Source organism: Lichenostomus cassidix, chromosome 2, assembly GCF_008360975.1.
Source record: "Lichenostomus cassidix isolate B80296 chromosome 2, HeHo_3.0, whole genome shotgun sequence".
Taxonomy (NCBI): domain Eukaryota; kingdom Metazoa; phylum Chordata; class Aves; order Passeriformes; family Meliphagidae; genus Lichenostomus; species Lichenostomus cassidix.
Genome location: NC_139482.1, coordinates 112,054,666 through 112,075,144, shown reverse-complemented (window position 1 = coordinate 112,075,144; position 20,479 = coordinate 112,054,666). Strand labels below are relative to the sequence as shown.

General features: G+C 39.5%; 1 protein-coding gene across 2 annotated transcripts in view; it reads left to right on the top strand.

The window, feature by feature from the left end:
• Positions 1-4,850: 4,850 nt before the first annotated feature.
• The window catches only part of RB1CC1 (RB1 inducible coiled-coil 1), a 65,176-nt gene continuing 49,547 nt past the window's right edge, over positions 4,851-20,479 (top strand). For both annotated transcript variants that reach the window (XM_085052835.1, XM_085052834.1), the window contains exons 1-3: positions 4,851-5,126; positions 18,004-18,122; positions 20,061-20,188. In XM_085052835.1, coding sequence (XP_084908961.1) covers positions 20,118-20,188 — 71 coding nt within the window. In that variant the 5' untranslated portion in view covers positions 4,851-5,126; positions 18,004-18,122; positions 20,061-20,117. The remainder of the gene's footprint in view (positions 5,127-18,003; positions 18,123-20,060; positions 20,189-20,479) is intronic.

Sequence of the window (20,479 nt, the reverse complement as noted above, 5' to 3'; positions counted from 1 at the left end):
GCTACTGAAACATTGGGAAGCCACACGATGTTAAAATCACTGGTTAGGAATGATCCATAATGAGGTCAGAGGGAGTGGCACGCTTTCAAAATGGCATCAGCTGCTCTTGAGTCACTGACCATTCAAAAACAAATTAGTGGGTGCTTATGGACTAGTCAGTGCTCTGGAAAAGAAGCAAGAGATGAAATAGGACTTGCTGTTTCCTATGGACGGCCAGGCTACATTAAAGGATAATCGAAGTTCTCGAAGCCTCTCTCAAAACATGCAGGAGCACTTGTGGTGTTGGAGACTGGTGTTTGCTTTGCCTATTCCAGGTCAGAACAGTAATGTATACCTTTGTCCTTTGAAAATATTTGGTTTTGAAGTGGTTGTTTAGTTGGAAGAAGACTTAAATTGAAAATGAATGGTTGTTGAAGATTACTTTGCAAGATGCCTACAAAGCATCAAGAGAGAAGGAAGGAACTTGAGTTTAAAGCATGAGCCTGATCTAGCAGGGGAATGAATATAGTTGTTCCCAGTATTTGAAAAAGTGGGACATGAAAAATGAAACAAACAAAAAAAAGCCCAACAAGACAAAAATCAAGGGAAATTGATTAAGATAGCAACGTGTTCTGGTTTTGACTAGGGCAGAGTTAATTTTCTTCTTAATATCTGGTACAGTGCTGTGTTTTTCTTATTCAGGGTGAGAATAATATTGATAACATGCTGATGGTTCAGTTGTTGCTAAGCAGGGCTTACCCCAAGTCAAGGACTTTTCACTTTCCCACGCTCTGCCAGTGAGCAGGTGCACAAGAAACCAGAAGGAAGAATGGCCAGGACAGCTGACCTGAATGGGCCAAAGGGATGTTCCCCACTATAGAATGTCATGCTCAGTGTATAAAGTGGGGGGCAGGGCTGGGCATTCATCACTGGGTGGTGAGCAACTGATTTAGGCATTACTTGTCTGTTTCAGGTTTTATTTCTCTCTCTTTTTGTTGTCCCCCTTTCCACTATTACTATTATTTTATTACTATTACTTTATTTCAATTATTAAATTGTTTTTATCTCAGTCCATGTGTTTTACAATTTTTCCTGGTTCTCCCCATCTCACTGCAGGGGGGAGCTGTATGATCAAGCAGCTTTGCGGTACTTAGGGGCTGGCTGGGGATAAACCAAGACACAACAGTAAGGGAAGCAGAACTACACAGGGAGAATTTATGGCAAGCAGAGCTAAAGAAAATAGGAAGATGTGGTTTTTGAAGTACATTTGGAACTAAATAAATACTGACAGTATTAGTCCACTATCGGCATGGCAGATAACAATCCTACAGAAAAACTGTCACCAGACCTCACAGATACTGTGGGACTGTTCCCCTTGTCCATGACAGTGCCCCTTGCTGCCAGCCTTGGCTCCCAGCCGGCCTTCCCTTGAAAAGCAGCCTGCTCTTTTTGCTCTCTGACTACAGCTGCACAAATATGTAGTTTAAGAGACACAGTCTTTGGTATACCAAATTTAGCACCCAGAATTAAAAGCAGTGAAAATAGTGAAAAACTCCTTCAACCTTCTTGGTTATTTTACAGAATGTGAAAAAAATATATAGGTGGATCTTAAACAGTATCTTGAAAGAATAATAACATACATTTGGTACAGTACTTTGAAAATGTGAAGAATTCTCAGTAACCCTGATTCAATGTTTTCTTTTTGTATGTCCTAGAGCAAAAAATTCTTCATAAAATGCTGCTTTTTTTAGGCTAGAACTGCTAGATATAATGTTAAATTTTAGGTTTTGTTCAGACAGGCTCATGAAAAAAACCTGTAATTAGTTGTTTGGCATGAAGTGGCTCTGGAACACTTTGAGAGGAAGCAACATAATGAAATGTTACAAGAACAAGCCAGAACAACCTGCTCTGCTAGCAGCACTTTGCTTACTCCCCAGAACTGAAGTTCCTGCTTCACTCCTGCCTGAGATGCCTCTCAAATCAATCAACAGCTGTCCCACACGTGCTGTAAAAACCAGAACTGTGTTTAAGTGCCTGAAGCCTCATTTTATGCAATTGTTGAGAGCCTGAATGGCAGAGGTGCTTTGCCAGAAAACTACAAACCCTGTCGGCACTGCCGCTTCAGTGTTTGAAGAGATGCTGCTGCTTTTCTTGCCACTGTCTCAGCTTCTCATACTTCAGGAGGTCACTCAGTAGTTTCCCCTCAAGAGAATTTTAATGAGACTTCTTAGTCCTTCAGGCTTACTAAACCTCAAAGGGTTTTTTTGACCTCTGGTAATAGCATGCATGGCACTTTTTCTGTCATGCTCTACCTGGATATCATTCCTTTCACACTAAAGGTTAGTCCTTCATCACTATCAAAAAATTCACAAAGAAGATGACCACTTTAGGAGATGCAAAAAGCAGAAGTTGACATCTGTAGAACTAAAATAACACAGCTTTGACATAATCAGTGTTATATTACAGAAAGACGCCTTAAATTACTTTGACAGAAACTTGTATTATATTTCTCATTACGTTACATCTGTTTGAGTACTGATGTCTTCTCAGCTCCATTCATTGTTGTAGTCTGAAATACCACAGGTGTCTTTCAGAATGTGGGTAATTTGGATGCATCTCCCAACAGGCTGCAAAGTTGGGGAGTACTTGTTTATGGGGTGCCACAAGGTGGCAACTGGGGGCTTTCTTTAAAAGGCTGAGAAATTCCTGTCTAGACAGGCTGTGACTATTCAACATTGTCTTTAATGTGTCAAACAGGCAGGAACCTCTCCAGCGTAGCAGATGTGGCTACTGTGAGTTTACTGTGTAAACCGTAAGTCTGGTCCAGCTTGTGAGAAGTCCCTTAAGGTACTGGAAGGCTGCAATTAGGTCACCCCAAAGCCTTTTCTTTTCCAGGATGAACAAAGCAAATTCACTCTGCCTTTCCTCATAGGAGAGATCCTCCATCCCTCTAATCAACCTGCTGGCCTCCTCTGGACTCTTTCCAGCATGTTGATGCCCCTCTTGTGCTGGGGGCCATGACATGCTTGCACTCTTTTTTGCAATCCTCTTCTGATGAGCAGAGTATATTCTATATCTGAATATACTCTGGCCACAACATTATGCTGCCTATGGTGGATGTTAGGGAAGGAGAGGTGAAGGTAGACAGCAGAGAAAGTACAATCCTGCTGTATGCTGTGCTCAAGGGATCTTGGCTGCAGGATGTTCTTAATGCTAGCATTGTGATCCTGACCTGCAGCTTCAAGTCAAACAAGCCCCTTGCTTGTATTCCTCTCCAATTCATTCTTCTCTGATTTATGTGGAATTGTTCTCATCCCAAAGAAAAGTTCTGTGGCCTAAGCCTCTAAAGAAACTTCTAATAAAACGGAAATGAAAAATTATGTGTGCAAGGTTCACTCTTATTTTCTCAGACAGGAATAAGAGGCCAGTTTCCACCCTACAGCTCACAGGCTGCTTTATGTCAAAAGCTCTGAGTCCCCACAAGGACCCATCCTCCTCGCAGGGGGGAGGCAGTGTGGAGCCTGGCCTGGACAGTGAGTGCACCTGGAGCCACGCTCACCTGCCAGTGCAGGCATAGGTTGAACGTTTGCTAAATTGTGCCTAGCAACTGGAAATGCAAACAGCCACCATCTTAAATGCTGAAATAATAGTCAATGCCTAAGGCAGAAAAAACATATACTGACAGAGCTCTTCATTAATGTGCCAGGAGTCCTCCTCGTTTTATTTATTCCCAGTTTATCCTTGCCAGCAGGTCTCAACTTTTAGTCTTAAAAACTTCCTTTGTGTTTGGGATACAGCTACATCCTTTGGTTGGACTGGCCATAAAGATCTCACTTCCTTTAAGTGGCAAGTTATACCTAGAAGTTTGGCAGGAACCGATATCTGTGTAGTTGGAAGTTAAATTTCATAGCAAAATTGTTTGATATGTCTCTCTAGAAGGAGCTGAATTATTCCTGTTTCTGCAGAATATAAGAAAGTTTTGTAAGTACTCTAAAACCATCTCTTTTTAAGATTTATTTTTATAATTCCAAATATCAGAGAAGTGCACAAGTTATTTCAGTATAGTTTTTATAATAAAAATCAAAACGTACTGGACAGATGTCTAAACCTCTCTGTAGATTTCCTAAACCTCTGATCTCTTGTTATCTCAGTTTAAAACGAAGTTGAAGAAACCTCCTGCACGCGTAAGGCCGAGAGCCCGAATTCCAAAAAACAATCATCTCCCGGGCTGCATCAAAAGCATTGCAGCCAGGAGGGCGAGGGAGGAGATTCTACCCCTCTGCTCTGCTCTGCTCTGCTCAGGTCCCACTTGGAACCCTGCATGCAGCTCTGGGGTCCCAGCACAGGAAGGACATGGACCTGTTGGAACTGAGTCCCCAGGAGGTTGTCAGACTGGTCACAGGGATAGAGCACCTCCCCTATGAGGAAAGGCTGAGAGAATTGGGATTGTACAGCTAGGAAAAGAAGGCTTCAGAATGACCTAATTGTGGCCTTCCAGTATCTAAAGGGAACTTGTAGGAAATATGGAGCAACGGTGAATGTGTTTAAACTGAAAAACGGCAGGTTTAGATTAGATACTAGGGAGAAATTCTTTACTGTGACGGTGGTGAGGAACTGGAATTGGCTGCCCAGAGGTAAGGTGGGAAGATCTTTAACACATCCCTGGAAGTGTTCAGGGCCAGGGTGGATCGGGCTCTGAGCAACCTGCTCTAGCGGCAGGTGCCGCTGCCCAGGGCAGGGCGGTGGATCCAGACGATGTTCACTGTGCCCTTCCAGCGCACACCGCTCCCGGATCGCGCCCGGGGAACTCGCGCCGCCGCCGCTTCCGCCGCGCGGTCCCTCCCGCGGGCCGCCCCCTCCCGGCAGCCCTCGCGCCGGAAGCGGCTGACGACAACAACAAACACCGGCGGCGGCGGCGGCCGCGCCAGGCAGGGCACCCTCGGTTCCCCCGGCCCCCAGCCCGCCCCGCCGGCCCCGCCGGCCCCGCCGAGCCGCCTCTCCCGGCCTGCTGCCTCTCTCCGCCCGGCCGCGGGCCCCTCCGAGGCGGTGCGCGCCCCCGCGGAGCCGCCGGGCCCGGCCGCGCGGCGCGGGGGGGACGCGCCGCCACCGCCGCAGGATGAGCGGCGCCGCCCGCGCGGGACCCGGGGGTGAGTGTCGAGCGCTGCCCGGGGACGTGCGGGCTCCCCCCGCCGCCCCGCTCAGCCCCTCCCAGCCGCGGGGAAGGCGGGGACTCCGGTACCGGCAGGGCGGCCTTGGCGAGGGGCGGCGGTACCGGCGCCGGGCGCAGGGCTGTACCCGTGGGGCGGGCGACAAAGAGCCGCGAGGCGGCGGGGCGGGGGTCGAGCAGGAGCGGGATCCCGCGGCTGGAGCCGCTCCCGGGGACGGCGGGGTGACCCCAGCGCAGCTGCCGTGGGGGGGAGGCGGAGGCTGCCAGCCCGCAGAGGGGAGCAGCGGCGGGCGGGCCGGGGTGCTCCCTGCCTGCCCAGGGCTCCGCTGCCAGGGCGAGGGATTCGCGGTGAAGTTACTACAAGGAATGACTCAGCCTGGCAGCGCCTCCGTGCTCGCCGTCGGCGGCGGTCGGGCGAGCGCCGTGCAGAAGCGTTGTGTGTTTACAAACGTTGTTCTGCCTCTCCCTCGGTTGTTTACTTGGTCCTGCTCCCGAGGAAGCATGTGTCCTGTGATGAATTTTCCCGTCGGTTTCTGCTTACGGCTCTTTAGTAGACTTTCAGGCTGTCCTGTGGATCAGTGCTCGCTTTTCTTTCTCACTGTCCCCCAAAGTCCTGGCTTGCCAGTGATCCAGAGGTAGAAAAGCTAATATAAATGCTGGGAGAATTAAATGAGCTGATCTTTGTAATTTCATGTTCCTCACTTAATGTCATCTAGACATGAAATAAGAAGTCATGTCTGGTCCTGAGGAGCCCAGAAATGTTAGTTTAGACCTCATACAACCATAGCTTTCTTTCCTCTTGTGTCATTTGTTTTTGTCTGAAGTAATTATATGGTATGTCCTGGCCACGAGCCATTTCTTGTGGTTCATATTTTAAGCTTTCACCTTTATTTATTTATGGGAAAGAATGAGGAGGTTGAGGCTTTGGGTTTTTTTTTTTCCTTCTGTTGACATACATATGTGTCAGAAGTAGTTTGTGCCGTTGGCTTTACGGAAGGACTTACACTTCTGGAGCTGTGTGTTTAACTGTATGGTAAAAGATATCTCAGCAATGCTTGAGAAATAGTAAAAATGGAAAAACATGTTTCATACAGTTGGATTTTATACAGCTGAGAAGTACTGTGAGGAGTAACACTATAAATAGAATGCGCTGGGTTGGAAGGGACCTTTAGGGTCATCTGGTTCCAACCTCCCTGCCATGGGCAGAGACACCTTTCACTAGACCAAGTTGCTCAAAACCCCATTCAGCCTGTCCCTAAACACTTCCAGGGATGGGACATCCACAGCTTCTCCAGGCAACCTGTTTTAACCTCACCATCTACCTCACCATCCTCACAGTAAGGAGTTTCTTCCTTGTATCCAATCTAAACTTACCCTCTTTCAATTTAAAGCCTTGGCCCCTTGTCTTCTTCCATACATACCCTTCTAAAAAGTCCATCTCCATACTTCACGGAAGTGTGTAATAATAATAATAATCATCATAATGAAAATGTGTGCTATTATAGTATATTTAAGTTGTGAATTTTAAGAATGTTTGATATGTAGTACCTTGGGAAATTTTTGAAAGATGGAGCACATGAAGAAAGGATGTTACTGTTAGCTGATGGACTAATACAAACTTTTGTGCCAAGCAGCAAATATTAAGAAGAAAGCATTTAGATATTCTAACATCATTAAGTTTAGTTTAAAGTGTGCAGAGGATATATTTGTACTTATTCTAAATGCTGACTGGAACTCAAAATAGTTTTATTATGTTGAGAGTAGTAAAGATAATGACTTGCTGAAGAACACATGGTAAGGGACTTTAGCTGTGCCAGTTTTAGAGCTGGAAATACAAACGGGATCTTTTGGGATAATGAATTATTGTAAGATAGACCTAATTGTGCTTTCGAAGTACATTGTTGTTGTACGCTTTGTACAAGTAGCTGTGTGTTTTGTAGAGTGTAAAATAGCAATCTATCTTACCCTTAATTGTGTTGTTCTCGACTTGTGCTCAGCACAGATTTGGGTTAGTAGTTTCTGAGATCGTGTTCAAGGGACTGTCTCTCTCCCCATGTCAGGTTACTACATTTATAATTAGAAGTGTTTTCAGCAGACTTGTGCTCTGACTGGAGAAGAGGGCAAGGGTTATTTTGGGGTCTTTTGTGGTGTCCGTTTAAAAAACAGTGTGTCCCTGGTGTCTGACCACAGCTGAGGTTAGATAGCCTTGCAGAAACTAAGGCGGAAAACATAACTTCTACACTGAACTTCAGTTATTCTGAAGGTGACTGAGTGTATGTTGGGGATAAGGGAGTAGCACATGTTGATTTGTTGTTTTTGATAAGCGAGTGGCAGTTACAGTAGGATCACTGGAAAGAATTTTTTTGTATGTTATCAGTGTGTCCTTAAGTCTTTATTTGCTTTTAAACTAGCAGTTAGTTTCTGTGAAAGCCTAGCTTAGAGTGGTGTGAGGGTCTTGAGACTTACATTGCACAGGATGGGTTCATTAACATGTCAAAGTAAAGTAAAAATAGGAAGTTAAAATGAAAAACTATAGTGTGCGTACCCAGTTGTCACACGAGCCACTTCAGTCATTTGGATAATGCCCAAGCAGTCATGTGTGTCCATCTCCATATGCAATATTGCTCAAGAAAGTAATGTTCCCGATTTTTGGTCCACAGCTCAATGACATTATATGAACAATTTCTGAAGATGGGGAGGGGAGAAAAAATACCTTACTACTTTCAAGGAGCCTATTAGTAGTTAGCATTTTGATGCAAAGTTGTTAATCAGTATTACTGAGTAGCATACACTTGATTACAAGATGCCAACTTATTAAATAATATTGTATTATACTGCAGGATCTGATTGAATGCATTGATACAAAACAGGCCAAAAAAAAGTATCATTAATATGTAAATTACTAATCCATTTGCAAGAATTACAGAATGTCTATTTTCTAGCTGATTTGCCAGACTAATTTCTGTTTTGGTGTACAGGTTAAAAGATCCTTATGAATTGCGTATTGTAAAAGCCTATAGCACGATTAGTGGTGATAAAGAAATTGCTTGGAATTATTTTTGTGAGCTAATTAACATTCTGTGGTTACTGAGAAAGTCACTTTTCTATGTATGAGTTAATTCATAATGCAGATTCACTCTTTATTTATGTTTAATTTGAATTTTAATTTTTTTAATTTAGTTGAGTTGAAAGGCAAGTTGGAAGACATCATAGCCATGTATCAGCTCTTTCTATCTTTTCTATTTGTAAGCAGGTTTGGAAGTGGATATACTTTGTATTTCCTAATAAGATTCAAGCATAACTAATTGTTAATAATACATGAATAATATTTCAATTCCAGTTGGAAGTTGTCATTAGAAATATCAAAATGAATTTATTGTTACCACATTTGCATTCATAGATTGTGATAGGGCTGGTCAGGAGAAACAGCAGGGCTTTCAGGTCAATTCTTACTTGTCTTCTATCCATCTCCAGGTGTGCATTTTCCTGTGTTGTTTAAGTTTGCAGTCCATGGTTCAGCAGGGTTCTGGGCTCAAACTACCAGCTCAGCAACAGCTCAGTGTAGCTTTTTGGGTCCATCCAAGATATTGACAGTTTCTTTTGGAAACAGATTTTGCAGCTGGGCCTGCTGTCTTTATCGCATCAAGGTGAAAAGATTATGGTGTTCTATACATAAAGCTCTAGTAGTTTGTGCATCTAGAATATAAGCTGTGGTAGAATGTGGTAGCCTATTTTTTGTGTGAAATTCATACAGCATTCAACTGTTTTGAGTGTTGTGTGAATTTTTTTCTGACTTGCGTTGATTACTTCTTGATGGAAAATAAAATGTAAAACTGCTTTGTTGACTAGTTGGGTTCCAAATGTCCTGCCTCTGTCTTGCAGTGTAATGCTATAGGATCAGTGAGAAGAATGGTGTGTATTTGAGAGCAACTCTGCCTAAGTAATGTTCTAATGGGTTTTAAACTGACTTGAGAACATGATTTTCTCTTTATAAAATAGTTAATGTTTTCGTACGTCTTAAGGCTTTCTTTTGGAACAGTATTTTTTCTTTTTAAGGAGAGTAGGAAAGTTGTGGTGGCTATAGTGAAATAGTGTGTTCAGTATTTTGATTGCATGTTGTTTTTATTTGGAGGGACTAGGTGGAACTACTATCTGTATGATACATCAATCTTCATTATTATTCTTGAAGATGTGTTTGACAGGCCAGCATGCTGTTTTCATTTTGAACAGATTGAAAACAGTATGAATTTTAGAGATAGAATGAAGTATTGAAGAACTAATTATAGGGAAAGTTTTGCATACATTGTGGATTCAAAAAATCATACCACCCTTAACAAAGCTAAAATACAAATTCTTTAAGAATTACACTTTGCTAAGATCTGAGGTTGCTGTTGCTAAATTCCCAAATTTTATTTTGATTTAGGGTTCAGGTTTTCTTTTAACTGACTTATCTGCAATTTTTTTTTTCCTATGATCATAAGAACATTTTATGCGCTTTTGTGTGTTGTAGATATAGCTGCAGTACTTTTTGCTTTTTATTACTTGAATGGTGTTTTTTTTCCTGATATTGAAGGGACTTTCAATGTTAGTGGTTTATCTCAAACTTTATTTTGAGTTTGTTGATGCCAAGTAGCTGTGCTGGTACATCAAAAGTGTGAAAATTTGACCTTTATTTATTGTAGTTTTGCTTAGGATAAACAGTTCATTCTGGAAGAATGGTGCTTTTATTTATACAGTTTTTCTTCCATCCTCCACAGTGTGTATTTTTATTAAATTCAAATGAAGATTCTTACATAAGAATATATTGTGTAACAGGACTAGAAGCTCTCTTCTAATACGTTGTGCTTGTGCTAAATTGCAAGTGCTCTACTAGTAAATTCAAGCTGACTTGACTATTTAAAAATATTTTTTACAAGTACTTGTGTTGTCTACTGATTGAAAAGAGACTTGATTCTCACCCAGTGAATGGTTTGAAAATATGACTCAAAATTCTCACTTCTGTCTGAATGAAAGGGGGAGGGGTAATGTGTAAACTTGCCTTTTTATTTGAAAGGCTTGGTGGTAAAATACCTATAAATTTCAAAAAGCAAATGGATTGTGATGACATTTTCACATGCATGTTATGGCTGTAAACAGCGCAACCAGGGTTCAATAAGGCAGGAGTATAGTTGTAATACGTCAGTCATTGTAAGTTGTGTTTTTCTTTGGTTTTCATGGGGTTTCTTTGGTGACTGTATAGTTCTTAAGCTGGTGATATCACATAAAAGGATTTATCAACTCCTTTTCGTTACTGTTTTAAACTACCAAGTATTTATATTCTAGAAAGGTAAAGAAGGGCAGATGAGAATTAACAAATACCTTCTTGAGATTAGAGACAGTTTAATATTCTTCAGACAATCCTGCAGCATTTCTCATTTCTCAGCACATTGCTGTTATCTTCTTTCACATTGATGCCAATAGAGACTTGAAGATGATTTGTAAATGTGTGGAATCCAAAAAGAGTAATGAACTGATCTGAGAAGAATCTAGACATTTCTGAATATATATTTCTTGGGAGACTGGAGATTATATTGGCTCTGCATCTTGCTGATGGTCATTTACTTACCTGTTTCAGATACCACTAAAGATAAAATGTTGATGAATAGGAGGAGGTTAATAGGTGATGTGAATCATAAGTATCTTAAAAAGAGAGAAATCTGATTAATTCCATCTTCAAATCATGAAAGTTCAAATACTAATTTTATAATTAGTATAGGATAAGAAAAATTTGAAACAAGTTTGGAAGTTGCAAATCAATTGAACAGTTTACCAAGATGGTAGTGGATTTCCTTATTACTAGAAAACTGTAATGGTACTTGAAAATCTGATTGCTTATGAATAGACATTAAGGAAGAACCTGTGACTTTTATGTAGGCAGTCAGACTAAATCACAAGGATCTTTACTTGCCTTTCATTTCATTATTGTCAATCTTACTTTCTTTTCCATCTGTGGTGTTTTCATTCCTGTGAAGTAAATGCCATTTATTCAGTCTTATGTTCTGTGTTTTCATCTTTTAAATAGTTCTGGCCTAAGATTTTTCTCTTTTCCACATAAAAGTTGTAGCAGTAGGATGTTGCATCTGAAGAGAGAACAGGGGAAATGGCCTCCTAGACTATATTTTGACAAACTGTTCTCAGTTACATCTGTAGTAATTGCCCATTCTTAAGTTCTCTTAGCCTGCTCTTTAGGAGGGTACTGGTTTGGGTTTTTTTCCAGTTTTCCATTTCTAAGAAGTGATCTATTGGTAGCTGAGGATGGCATGGGCAGTTAGAAATGTGAATGATGCCTTCTGAAAATTTTCGCTTGTCTTCAATGGTGATTCTGATGTTCACTATCCTCTGTACTCATTGGCCTCTTTCCAGCCATAGTTGAAGTGTAGCAGTTTGTGGAGCTGTGTAGTGAACCAGATCATGGAAGCAATTTGAACTGTCAGTATCCTGGGGAGGTATGCTGTTTCTGACTTATTACTGCAAAGTAATCCAGTTTATTCCCTAGAAATATGGATAGTGCACCACTGAAAGTTAATGCAGGGAAAGGAGCAGATGAAGAACTGGCTGAAGGAAAGGAATTCATATATCTGGTGCTCTTTCTGTTACCAGAGTTTGTGGTCTTGGTTAATTAGAGTGTGTTTAGTGGAAGAAGCATTGGTGCCGACTTGTCTGAATTGGGTTTAAGAATTAATGGAATTTTTATTGTCTGTTTCTTGCAGAATTGTTTGCAAGCACTGGAAGATTTTACATGCTAATTATTTTAAAGAGTACATGCCTGCAGGAGGAACCTTCCCACCAGTGTGGTGTCAGTCAGTAACTTGAATAGAACCACCTGAAGTTCCATGTACCCGAGAGCACCAGTCTTTGCAAAGAGAATGTATTAATATCTGTAATTCGAGGGAGGCTTGTACTCCACAAATGTTCTGAAATGGCAAAATTATACATTAAAAAAGAAAATTCTGACAAAACCTTCAGTTAACTTTGTCGAAAACTAGGGTGCAGACAGCTGTGGAAAGACTTGTTTCCGTCAATTAAAAGCAGAAAAAAAAAAAAAAAAGGAAAGAAAGAAAAGGGATACTTCTACAGGCTGTAGGCTGTTTCCTAGCAATAAAATCGTCAGAAATCCTTGATTTGTTTTCCGACTTGTACCTGTTAACTGAGGCACAGAAGTTTCACTTTGTATCATATAAGAGATGTGGGGCTTTGAAAAATGTGGTAAACTTATATTTACTGTTGAAAGAGGAAAACCTTTGTCTGATCTGTTATATGGACTGTGCATTGGCAGCTCCTCAAATCAGTGAGAACAGCAGTGTAAATAGATGCTAGCCATCAGATCTGGAGCTTTATAATCACGTCCATATGGAATCGTGACACAGTGCCTAATAATGCTCTCGTTGCCTCATGAACATGTTTGAAACTATTGCTTTTCTAGAATTCACAGTGTAAGTTTTGTCTGAACTTGTGAGAATCTGCATTGTTTTGGGCCACGCCAATTTCAAAGCTACTCTTCAATGCACAGTGGTTTTGTGCCTGCCCAGGTGCATTTACTTTTGATCTGCACTTTCACCCTTGATGCTGAGGATCTCTGAAGGCATTGCAGCACCTACTTAGCTGAATGAGGAGCTTTCTTGTAATTCAGAGTTGCCAGAGCAACTCTGAATATGATGGCCATATGCAACTGAAATACTAGGTTAGTATTATATAAAATGATTCATCTTAGAGGAGGGGAAGGGGGGACGAAGCCTCTTATACTGTGAAATACTGAATTACTGACTTCTGAAATTCCTCTTTAGTGAATTGGGAAGTAGAGGCTTCGGAATGTGTCCTGGTTGCTCTGCAGCATTGCAACTTGGCTCTTGGGTTGAGTGGAAAAGACTTCCTTTGCTGACCAGCAGCTGAATTTGAGGGCTGTTAAGAACAGTGACTGTTGGAGATGCTGTAATTAAGTAACCGCCTCTGTGCCTGATGCACATCTCAACACAGTATAAATAGAGCTCCAGATGGCACCTTACAGATGTCAGGGATTGACAGCCTTTCTTTAAGACTACAGTGTGGCTTGAACATGAGGTTTATAGGCTTTGATATAAGGTGGTAATAGGAGATAGGATCTCCACCTGCAGTAATATGTATCTTGGTGATTAAATTTATTTTGGAAGAGTAGGGGAATTAAATTGTTCTCTGCAAATGGGTCAGGAGGAGCCACACTACTTATTCATCACATAGCTTAGGATTTGTGTATTTATTTAGTCAGTTAGTTTTTCTTTCAGGTTTTTTAAGTGCCTTTTAAAACTTTCAACAGTTGTCTGTCCAGAAAAGGGTATGCATTTACACTTTTCAGAAACATAGCCATTTCTGTTGCATAAAGCATTACTAAAGAATGTGTGCCCTCACAAGGAGGTCATTCTTTCTGTTCTTCTGGTGGTGGTAGTAGTAATGTTCTGCAAAATGAATGTATTTCGGGTTAGGTACATTGGTTGCAGTATTGAAGAAAGCTCCTTGAAGCCTGCTTTTAGAGATGATCTTAAAACTAACATGGAGAAAGGTGTTAGTTGCATTAAATTCAGCTTCAGTTTCAATTTTTTTCCTTTGATTTATGTGCTATATATTCTGCTTCTGGGGTCTGCAAGAGAACATTTTTTGAGAAAGGCGCCTGAAACAAAACAAAGGAAGTGGAGGTAGAAGACAGGTTTGTAGAAGAAAACAAAGTGTAAGTAAGTGTTATTCTGCACTGGTCTTGTACCTTTGTGTATTATAGTTGTCTAAGTCGAGGTGAAGCATGAAATCTTGCTCTGAAAGGTGAAATCACAGGAGCTGCAGCATCTCAAAGGCAAACCTTAAGATTTGCCTTAATGGCAATGAAGTATGGAAATGAAGCACAATTTAATAGCTTGCTAATGTGCTTCAAAGTTGACTCCTTCTCGAGAGGTAATAAAGATATATTCGCCTTGAGGGGAGATGTTACCCAGATAAGATATTTTCTGAATGAGGAATAACACCTGAGTCTTTTTAAGCATGTCACAGACTTGTCAGCCTTTGCCTCAGACGGATTGCCCTTTAGACAGGCAGAAATACCGCGGTGGTGTCCTGTGAGACTCCTGACCCTTGTAATTGGGGGTAACATTTATGACTCATGTTGGAGGCAGTTACCTGTAGTGTAGCCTCAACACTTCTGCAGTAAGGAAAGTGAAACTTCTTTATCAGCAGCTCACAGATGGTGATCACACAGGGCTGTGTGGAAATGCAGGCATTGTGTGAACAGTCTTGATCAGGTAGTTTAGCTAGTTCTGTCTGCTTTCAGGTTTGAGCCCCTTTCAACCTGGAGATATACACAGGGTGAAAAGAGTTTGGGCCTCTTGGTTCTGTCTGACCTGGGAGATGACTCACTGATGAGTATTAAACTTAGCATACAGATGTGGAGCAGTACTGCCCTGCTGTTCCCTGGGAACAAAAAGCAAGGTACCATATACTGCTTGTGTGTTGCTGTTGTGGATAAAATTTTACACCAGTGAGTTTAAAGGAAAGCCACTACTTTAGGATAGTTGAGTTTAAATTCTATGGTGTTAAACAAAAATTTTAGTATCTTTGTTTGCTCAAGTTTAGTTTTTAGTCCAGTTTATAAAGGAAGTATGGGAAATGAGATGTCAGAAGCATGAGTATGAACAATTAAGATAATACAGAGGGAGCTTAATGACTGAAGTGAAGTCAATTAATGTGCCATTAAATCCAAACAGCATAAATGTTGATTTCTATCTTTGTCCTACTCTGGCCGTGATTCAGTGTTTGAGTTTGCAAAGTTGGAAAGATTTGTACTGTGAAACAATGGAACAGTGAGCATTAAGTGATTAGGAGCAGAGATTTTGCATTTAAGGGCAGAAATCAACGGTTAATGTATCCATAGGATTATTTGTGGAGTGTTGTGAAAACTGTGATGCCTGTGCTGTTGATGAAAAGGAAGGGTCTGAAAACAGACATTAATTTCCTCTTAGAGATGTGGAAATGAGCTTGTTCTGAACTGAGATACATCTCAATACTTGAAAACAATATGTGTTGAAAGTATTGATCAACACCAACTTCAAAAATAGTTGGTTGTTGAAGAGTTTATATTACATAGAAAAAGATTGCAGTAATTGCATTGCAATGTAAATACAGTGTATGACAATGAAGTAAATATTACAACAAGCATAATGTATTCATGGCTGGTTTTGGTGTTTTATAGGCTAATGTGACAATATACATATTCTCAATTAATTATCAAACCTTTTTCTACTTTGTGGCATTCTTACATTTTTGTAACCTCATGTATTTTCTTTATGCCTATGATACTGTGTTTGCTCTGGCAGCTTTTACAGAAAATGTCAAATGTTCAGCTATTTTTTAAATTTTATTACTGATAATTCATGGCAGTTGGTCATACAAACTTCTATCCCATAATATGAAGTATGTAGTTGATATGGTAGCATGGATCTAATGCTGCAAATCACACAGTTTGAACAAATAATCTGGATGGATTAGCCATTTGTCTGATTATATAGGTAGCAGCTCTCTCTTCAGTAACTGTGAAATTGTGTAATTGTTAAACATCTATTAAAATGAATTAAAATAATTTCAGCAATGTATCACTAAAAATTTGAAATTTGTAACAGTACATAAGAGTTTAAAGCTATAAATAAAGCTTGAGATTCTCCTAATGGCCTGTTGTGGTAATACAAACAGAAGAATAAAATGTTTATGGCTGTATTCTTTTGAATCTTGATGGTGTGACTTTCACTCCAAAATTAAGTTAAGAACTTGTTTTACTGCTGGATGATAACAAAATTCTGGAATTTTGGGAACAAACTTAAAGGGTAATTTGTGATATGTAGCTGACCTTGCCTGTAATAGTCTGCAATAACCTGAGCTTTGAAAGAAAAGAGACCTAGGCAACTGTGGTAGGTTTTCAGTGCATACCCTGTGTAACTTATCTTGCACTTTGAACACAGTCAGGCAGATGTTGTCCAGAGATGCAAGACGAGGGAGAGCTCTCAAAATTGATTTTCTTCCAGTGTTGTGAAGAAAGGCAGCTGGAGAGAGGTACTTGACATAGTTTCTGCTAGAGGGATGGAGGGAGGGCTGCAGTGTCTCTCTGTTGGACCATTAAATCTGCAGCAGAAGTTGCTGTTAAAAAGTCATATATTTTCTGGAACCTCACTTAACATGTTTCCTCTCTTCCTGAAAGGTTTCACTGAAATTTGTAACAACCTTGAGAGTGGGTGAATTCTGTGGAATTCTGTGAATTCTGCCTTCTTTTTTTTTTTTTTTTTTTTCAAAGAGTGATCTGATACGAATTTGTCCTTCCTCTGTTAGTGTAGTGTCCTTTTTCCCCAGCACTGTTTGGTGAAATGTTGGGTGGAAGAAAGAGTGCTTGTTTTTTTGTCTTCTTAATGGTTGCAGAGGAATTACAAAACTAGAGAATATTGTGCTTTGTTTCTCATTTGTGGCAGAAGTGTTTCAGTAGTTTCATGTTAATGTGCATTGCTTTGATCTAAAGCAGGTACTCATAAATTCATTTTGCTCAAGTAAAACTACTGACTGCTGATAGCTAAACTGGAGGAGGACACTTCAATTACAATATTTCTAACAGCACTTAAACACGCTGATTATTTCCCTTTTATTGTACCTTTGCTTCTGGTAAAATGTCATGTGCATTTTGCATAGGAGTGAAGAGGGAGTGGACAAAAGGGAGGAAGATAATTTTTCTGTTCCACGACCATAAAATAATTTTTTCCATGATTATAAGGTTTTCAAATATGAGATGGAGTATTTTTGATTTATCTGTAGTAGCATGGGTTGTATAAAATGGTTTACATGTTCTAATGGTTTTCAGGTTTCAGCAAGCCTATTTTTAGTAATGGATTATCACCCTTTATAGTGCCTGATCATCTTCTCAGAAGCTTGCTAGGGCATTAGCATGATAGAAATAATGTTTGCTTGCAGTTTGGAGTTTGTGCACTTGCTTCATTGCCCTGAGCCCAACAGCTCATCAACATACTCTTTGCCAAGGCTCCTTTTCCTTTGGCACTGCTACTTAACTGAAAACAGTTAAAATGAACTAGGGTAGCCTAAAAAGATCACCTTTGCTGATCTGACTCATTTTGGTTGTTGTAGTTTCCATTGTAGTTTAAAAAAGCAGTTCTGGGAGAGGAAGCCCCTGGCAAAGATGCCAGTGACAAGCAGCTGGGAATGCTAACATCTTGTCTATTAAAAAAAAAACCAGAATTAGTATATCTAACACATGTGTTGGAAGTAGGTGAATGGCTTAACAAAATAGGTTACCTTGTTTCAGGTAAGGAAGGTGATACTAATTCCTGAAGGAATCTGTGGGAAATAGCTGCTGGATAAGGCTGTTCATTCAACAGCAGTAGCATGTATACCTTTTGATGCTGGATTTTCTTGCATAAATTGCATTGTTAAGACTTTCTCTATTGCTCTCAGCATCACTGTATCAGTGTTCTGCACTGGTTCTCAAAAAATAATTTCAGTTAATGGAAAAGCAAGCAGTTCTTTATAAGTGAACTAAATTTCTCTCCTTGTAAACACTCAAAAGTATGATTAACAGTTATTTGAAACAAAAATGATGAGCAAAAGTATTCAGATGTGTAGCAATTCTGGGCAGGCTTGTGACTGGATGGTGTTGTTAATTAACAAAACCCCAAACAATTACCACATAATTATTCTTCTGGCATTAACATACACTGATTTCTGGATTAGATGCAATTATGACCATAAAATACTGGCATTTTAATAATAATTATTTAATAATAATTGCATTTTGTATCTTTTCTTTGCAGATCTTCTCTGGCTTTGAACAGCCATGCCACTCTGTTGCCAAAAATCAAGTTAAGCGAATGTGCGCAGTTACTCTCCCCTTGAATTTGAAGAAGGCGGTAGCTCTGTATAGTGCCTGAAGGTAATTCTTTCTTTGCCTGAAGTTAAAAAGTTAGAGACTCCTGATGCATGGCAGATACTGTCATCAATATTGTTGATCTTGTTTATGTCTTTTCTTTCTATGTTTTAGTTAGGTTTAGTGTGATGATGTGGATGGGTAAATGCTTGATCAAAATGTCACTTTTTGTATGTGATGGACACATTCTCTCTTAAATACCACTTTAACTTGGAAAGTAGTGTTTACATGAAAACTAGGTACTATACAAGTCTTTTCCTGTGCTTAGATGGAAATTTTGGGTTTTTTTGCTATGTGATCCATGGTGCTTGCTTGAAACATTATATTATTTAAAACTTGTTCTACCTGGATTGAAGTCACAAATGCCCTTTGGTGAAACAAGGGTGTGTGCATGAGATTGATCAATTCCAAAATATGGTCCAAGAATTTATTAATAAAGCAGGAAACTTTTAGTTAGTTCTCGGTGTTCAGCAGTTTTTACCTGTCTAATAACTTAGTTTATATAGTATGTGCTTCTTTTTTTGATACAAAATGAAGCTGATGCCACTGAATACAGTAGAGTTCAGGTGTAAGGACAACAAAACTCTATTCAGATCAAATTATTTAACTGGTCCTTTTTTATTTGATGTGGTTCTGCTTCTGAAGCCTTGTTGGGAAAATGCATATTTTAACTAGGACTATAATTAATGCTTGAAAAGTGTGAGGATAGCTGCTGTCTTGTAGGAAAGCTCTTAAGACTTTCTGAAATATATATTCTGATAAAACCTCTCCCCTCTCCTCTATTAATGGCATGTTTGGTATTTTTCCCTGTGGTTTGTCAGTTTTTCTATGTGTAGGCAAAAATGCAAACTCAGACTAATTTTAAAGTAATATTAGTTGTGTAGACCCTCTATGTGTGTCCTATTAATATTTCAAGGAAAGAGGAATGACTTCTATTACCTGTGTAGTAGTTTAATCCAAAAGGTCATTTTTATAATATAAGGATATTGCTTAGTGGCTAAAACTTACAGCTTAACTTTTCATAATTCCTTCCACATAAAAAATTCAGGTCATTAGTGACTGCAGTGCCAGTTGAATTTCTGCAGCAGCTTTGGTAGTGTGGTGGAAATTACTCATAAGTATCCTAGCGCCAAAGAAGAAGAGAATAAGACTCAGAAGTATGGAGTACTTAGTGATAAAAATCTCAAATTAAATCTCAGTGTTTTATGAGGCAGGTTAATGGTTTTCATCTGTCACATACACTGGAAAAACATATATATGGAGTCACTCCTCCAGGTTCTTGTAGGGCACAGGATGTAAAATGTGTGTTGACCTGTTCATTCTTGCTTGAATACTTCATATTTGCTATCGGTAACAAAGAAAGTAGCTACAGATTTAGCTATGCTAATTACAGAAGAAAATATTTTTAAACCTATTACTTATTGTAGAGAAATACATAGAGGAGTTTTACTTTTTTTTTTTTGCCAATGTTTCAATTTCTGAGTGAAAAAGTATGCATAGAGATAGTAATGAGCAGATAGATTGAGTAGCTGTAATTAGGAGGAATTAATAGATCATGCTGCAGTTCATAAAATCTACAAAATATGTCTGGAAATTACTACCTGGGGCTTTAAAAAGGTATTTCATAATTGAGAAAAGCCAGGTAATGGTCTGGGATGATTTCTGCAATTTGAAGTCATATTTTCTTTTTTTCTTTTTCTAATTTAGTTTCTTTTATTCTTCTCAGTGTATATTCTCATGTGTTCTCCTGGCTGTATGTGCACCTTGCCCATGTTTCTGGCTAGAGGAACATCATCTATCTCAGTCTTTAGAAATGAGTAAAGAGCTGTGGAATGTGAACACTGATGTATTCACCCACTATATATCTGAAAGTGTGTTTTCAAAAGCATGTGCCTTTCTTTTTCATAACTCCTGTGAAATTAACACTTGAAATTTTTGTTTCAGTTTCTAAATGATTTTAGCAGTGGAAGTTATAAACTTCAGAGACCTAAAGAAATCATCATGAAGCTATATGTATTTTTGGTCAACACTGGAACTACCCTTACGTTTGATACTGAACTTGCTGTACAAAAGTAAGAGAGCAAATTAATTGTCTATTGTTTGTTTTAAATTGAAAAGTGTGTGTACTTGTTATATACTAAATATTTGGCAGATGAATACTAGGTTGTTTTTTCGTATGTCATTATAGTTTTCTTCTAAGATTTCATGTATTTGAGTGAATTTTGATGGTTATTTTCTTAAATTTTTTTTTTTTTTTTGTGATTAGCATTTTCAGTGCCTTGCTAGGTGATTGTGTGTTTGAGATTCCATGAAAGAGTAGAGAATTATTTGCCTTCTGGGCAGTGGCAGAGGTTGACCTGCTC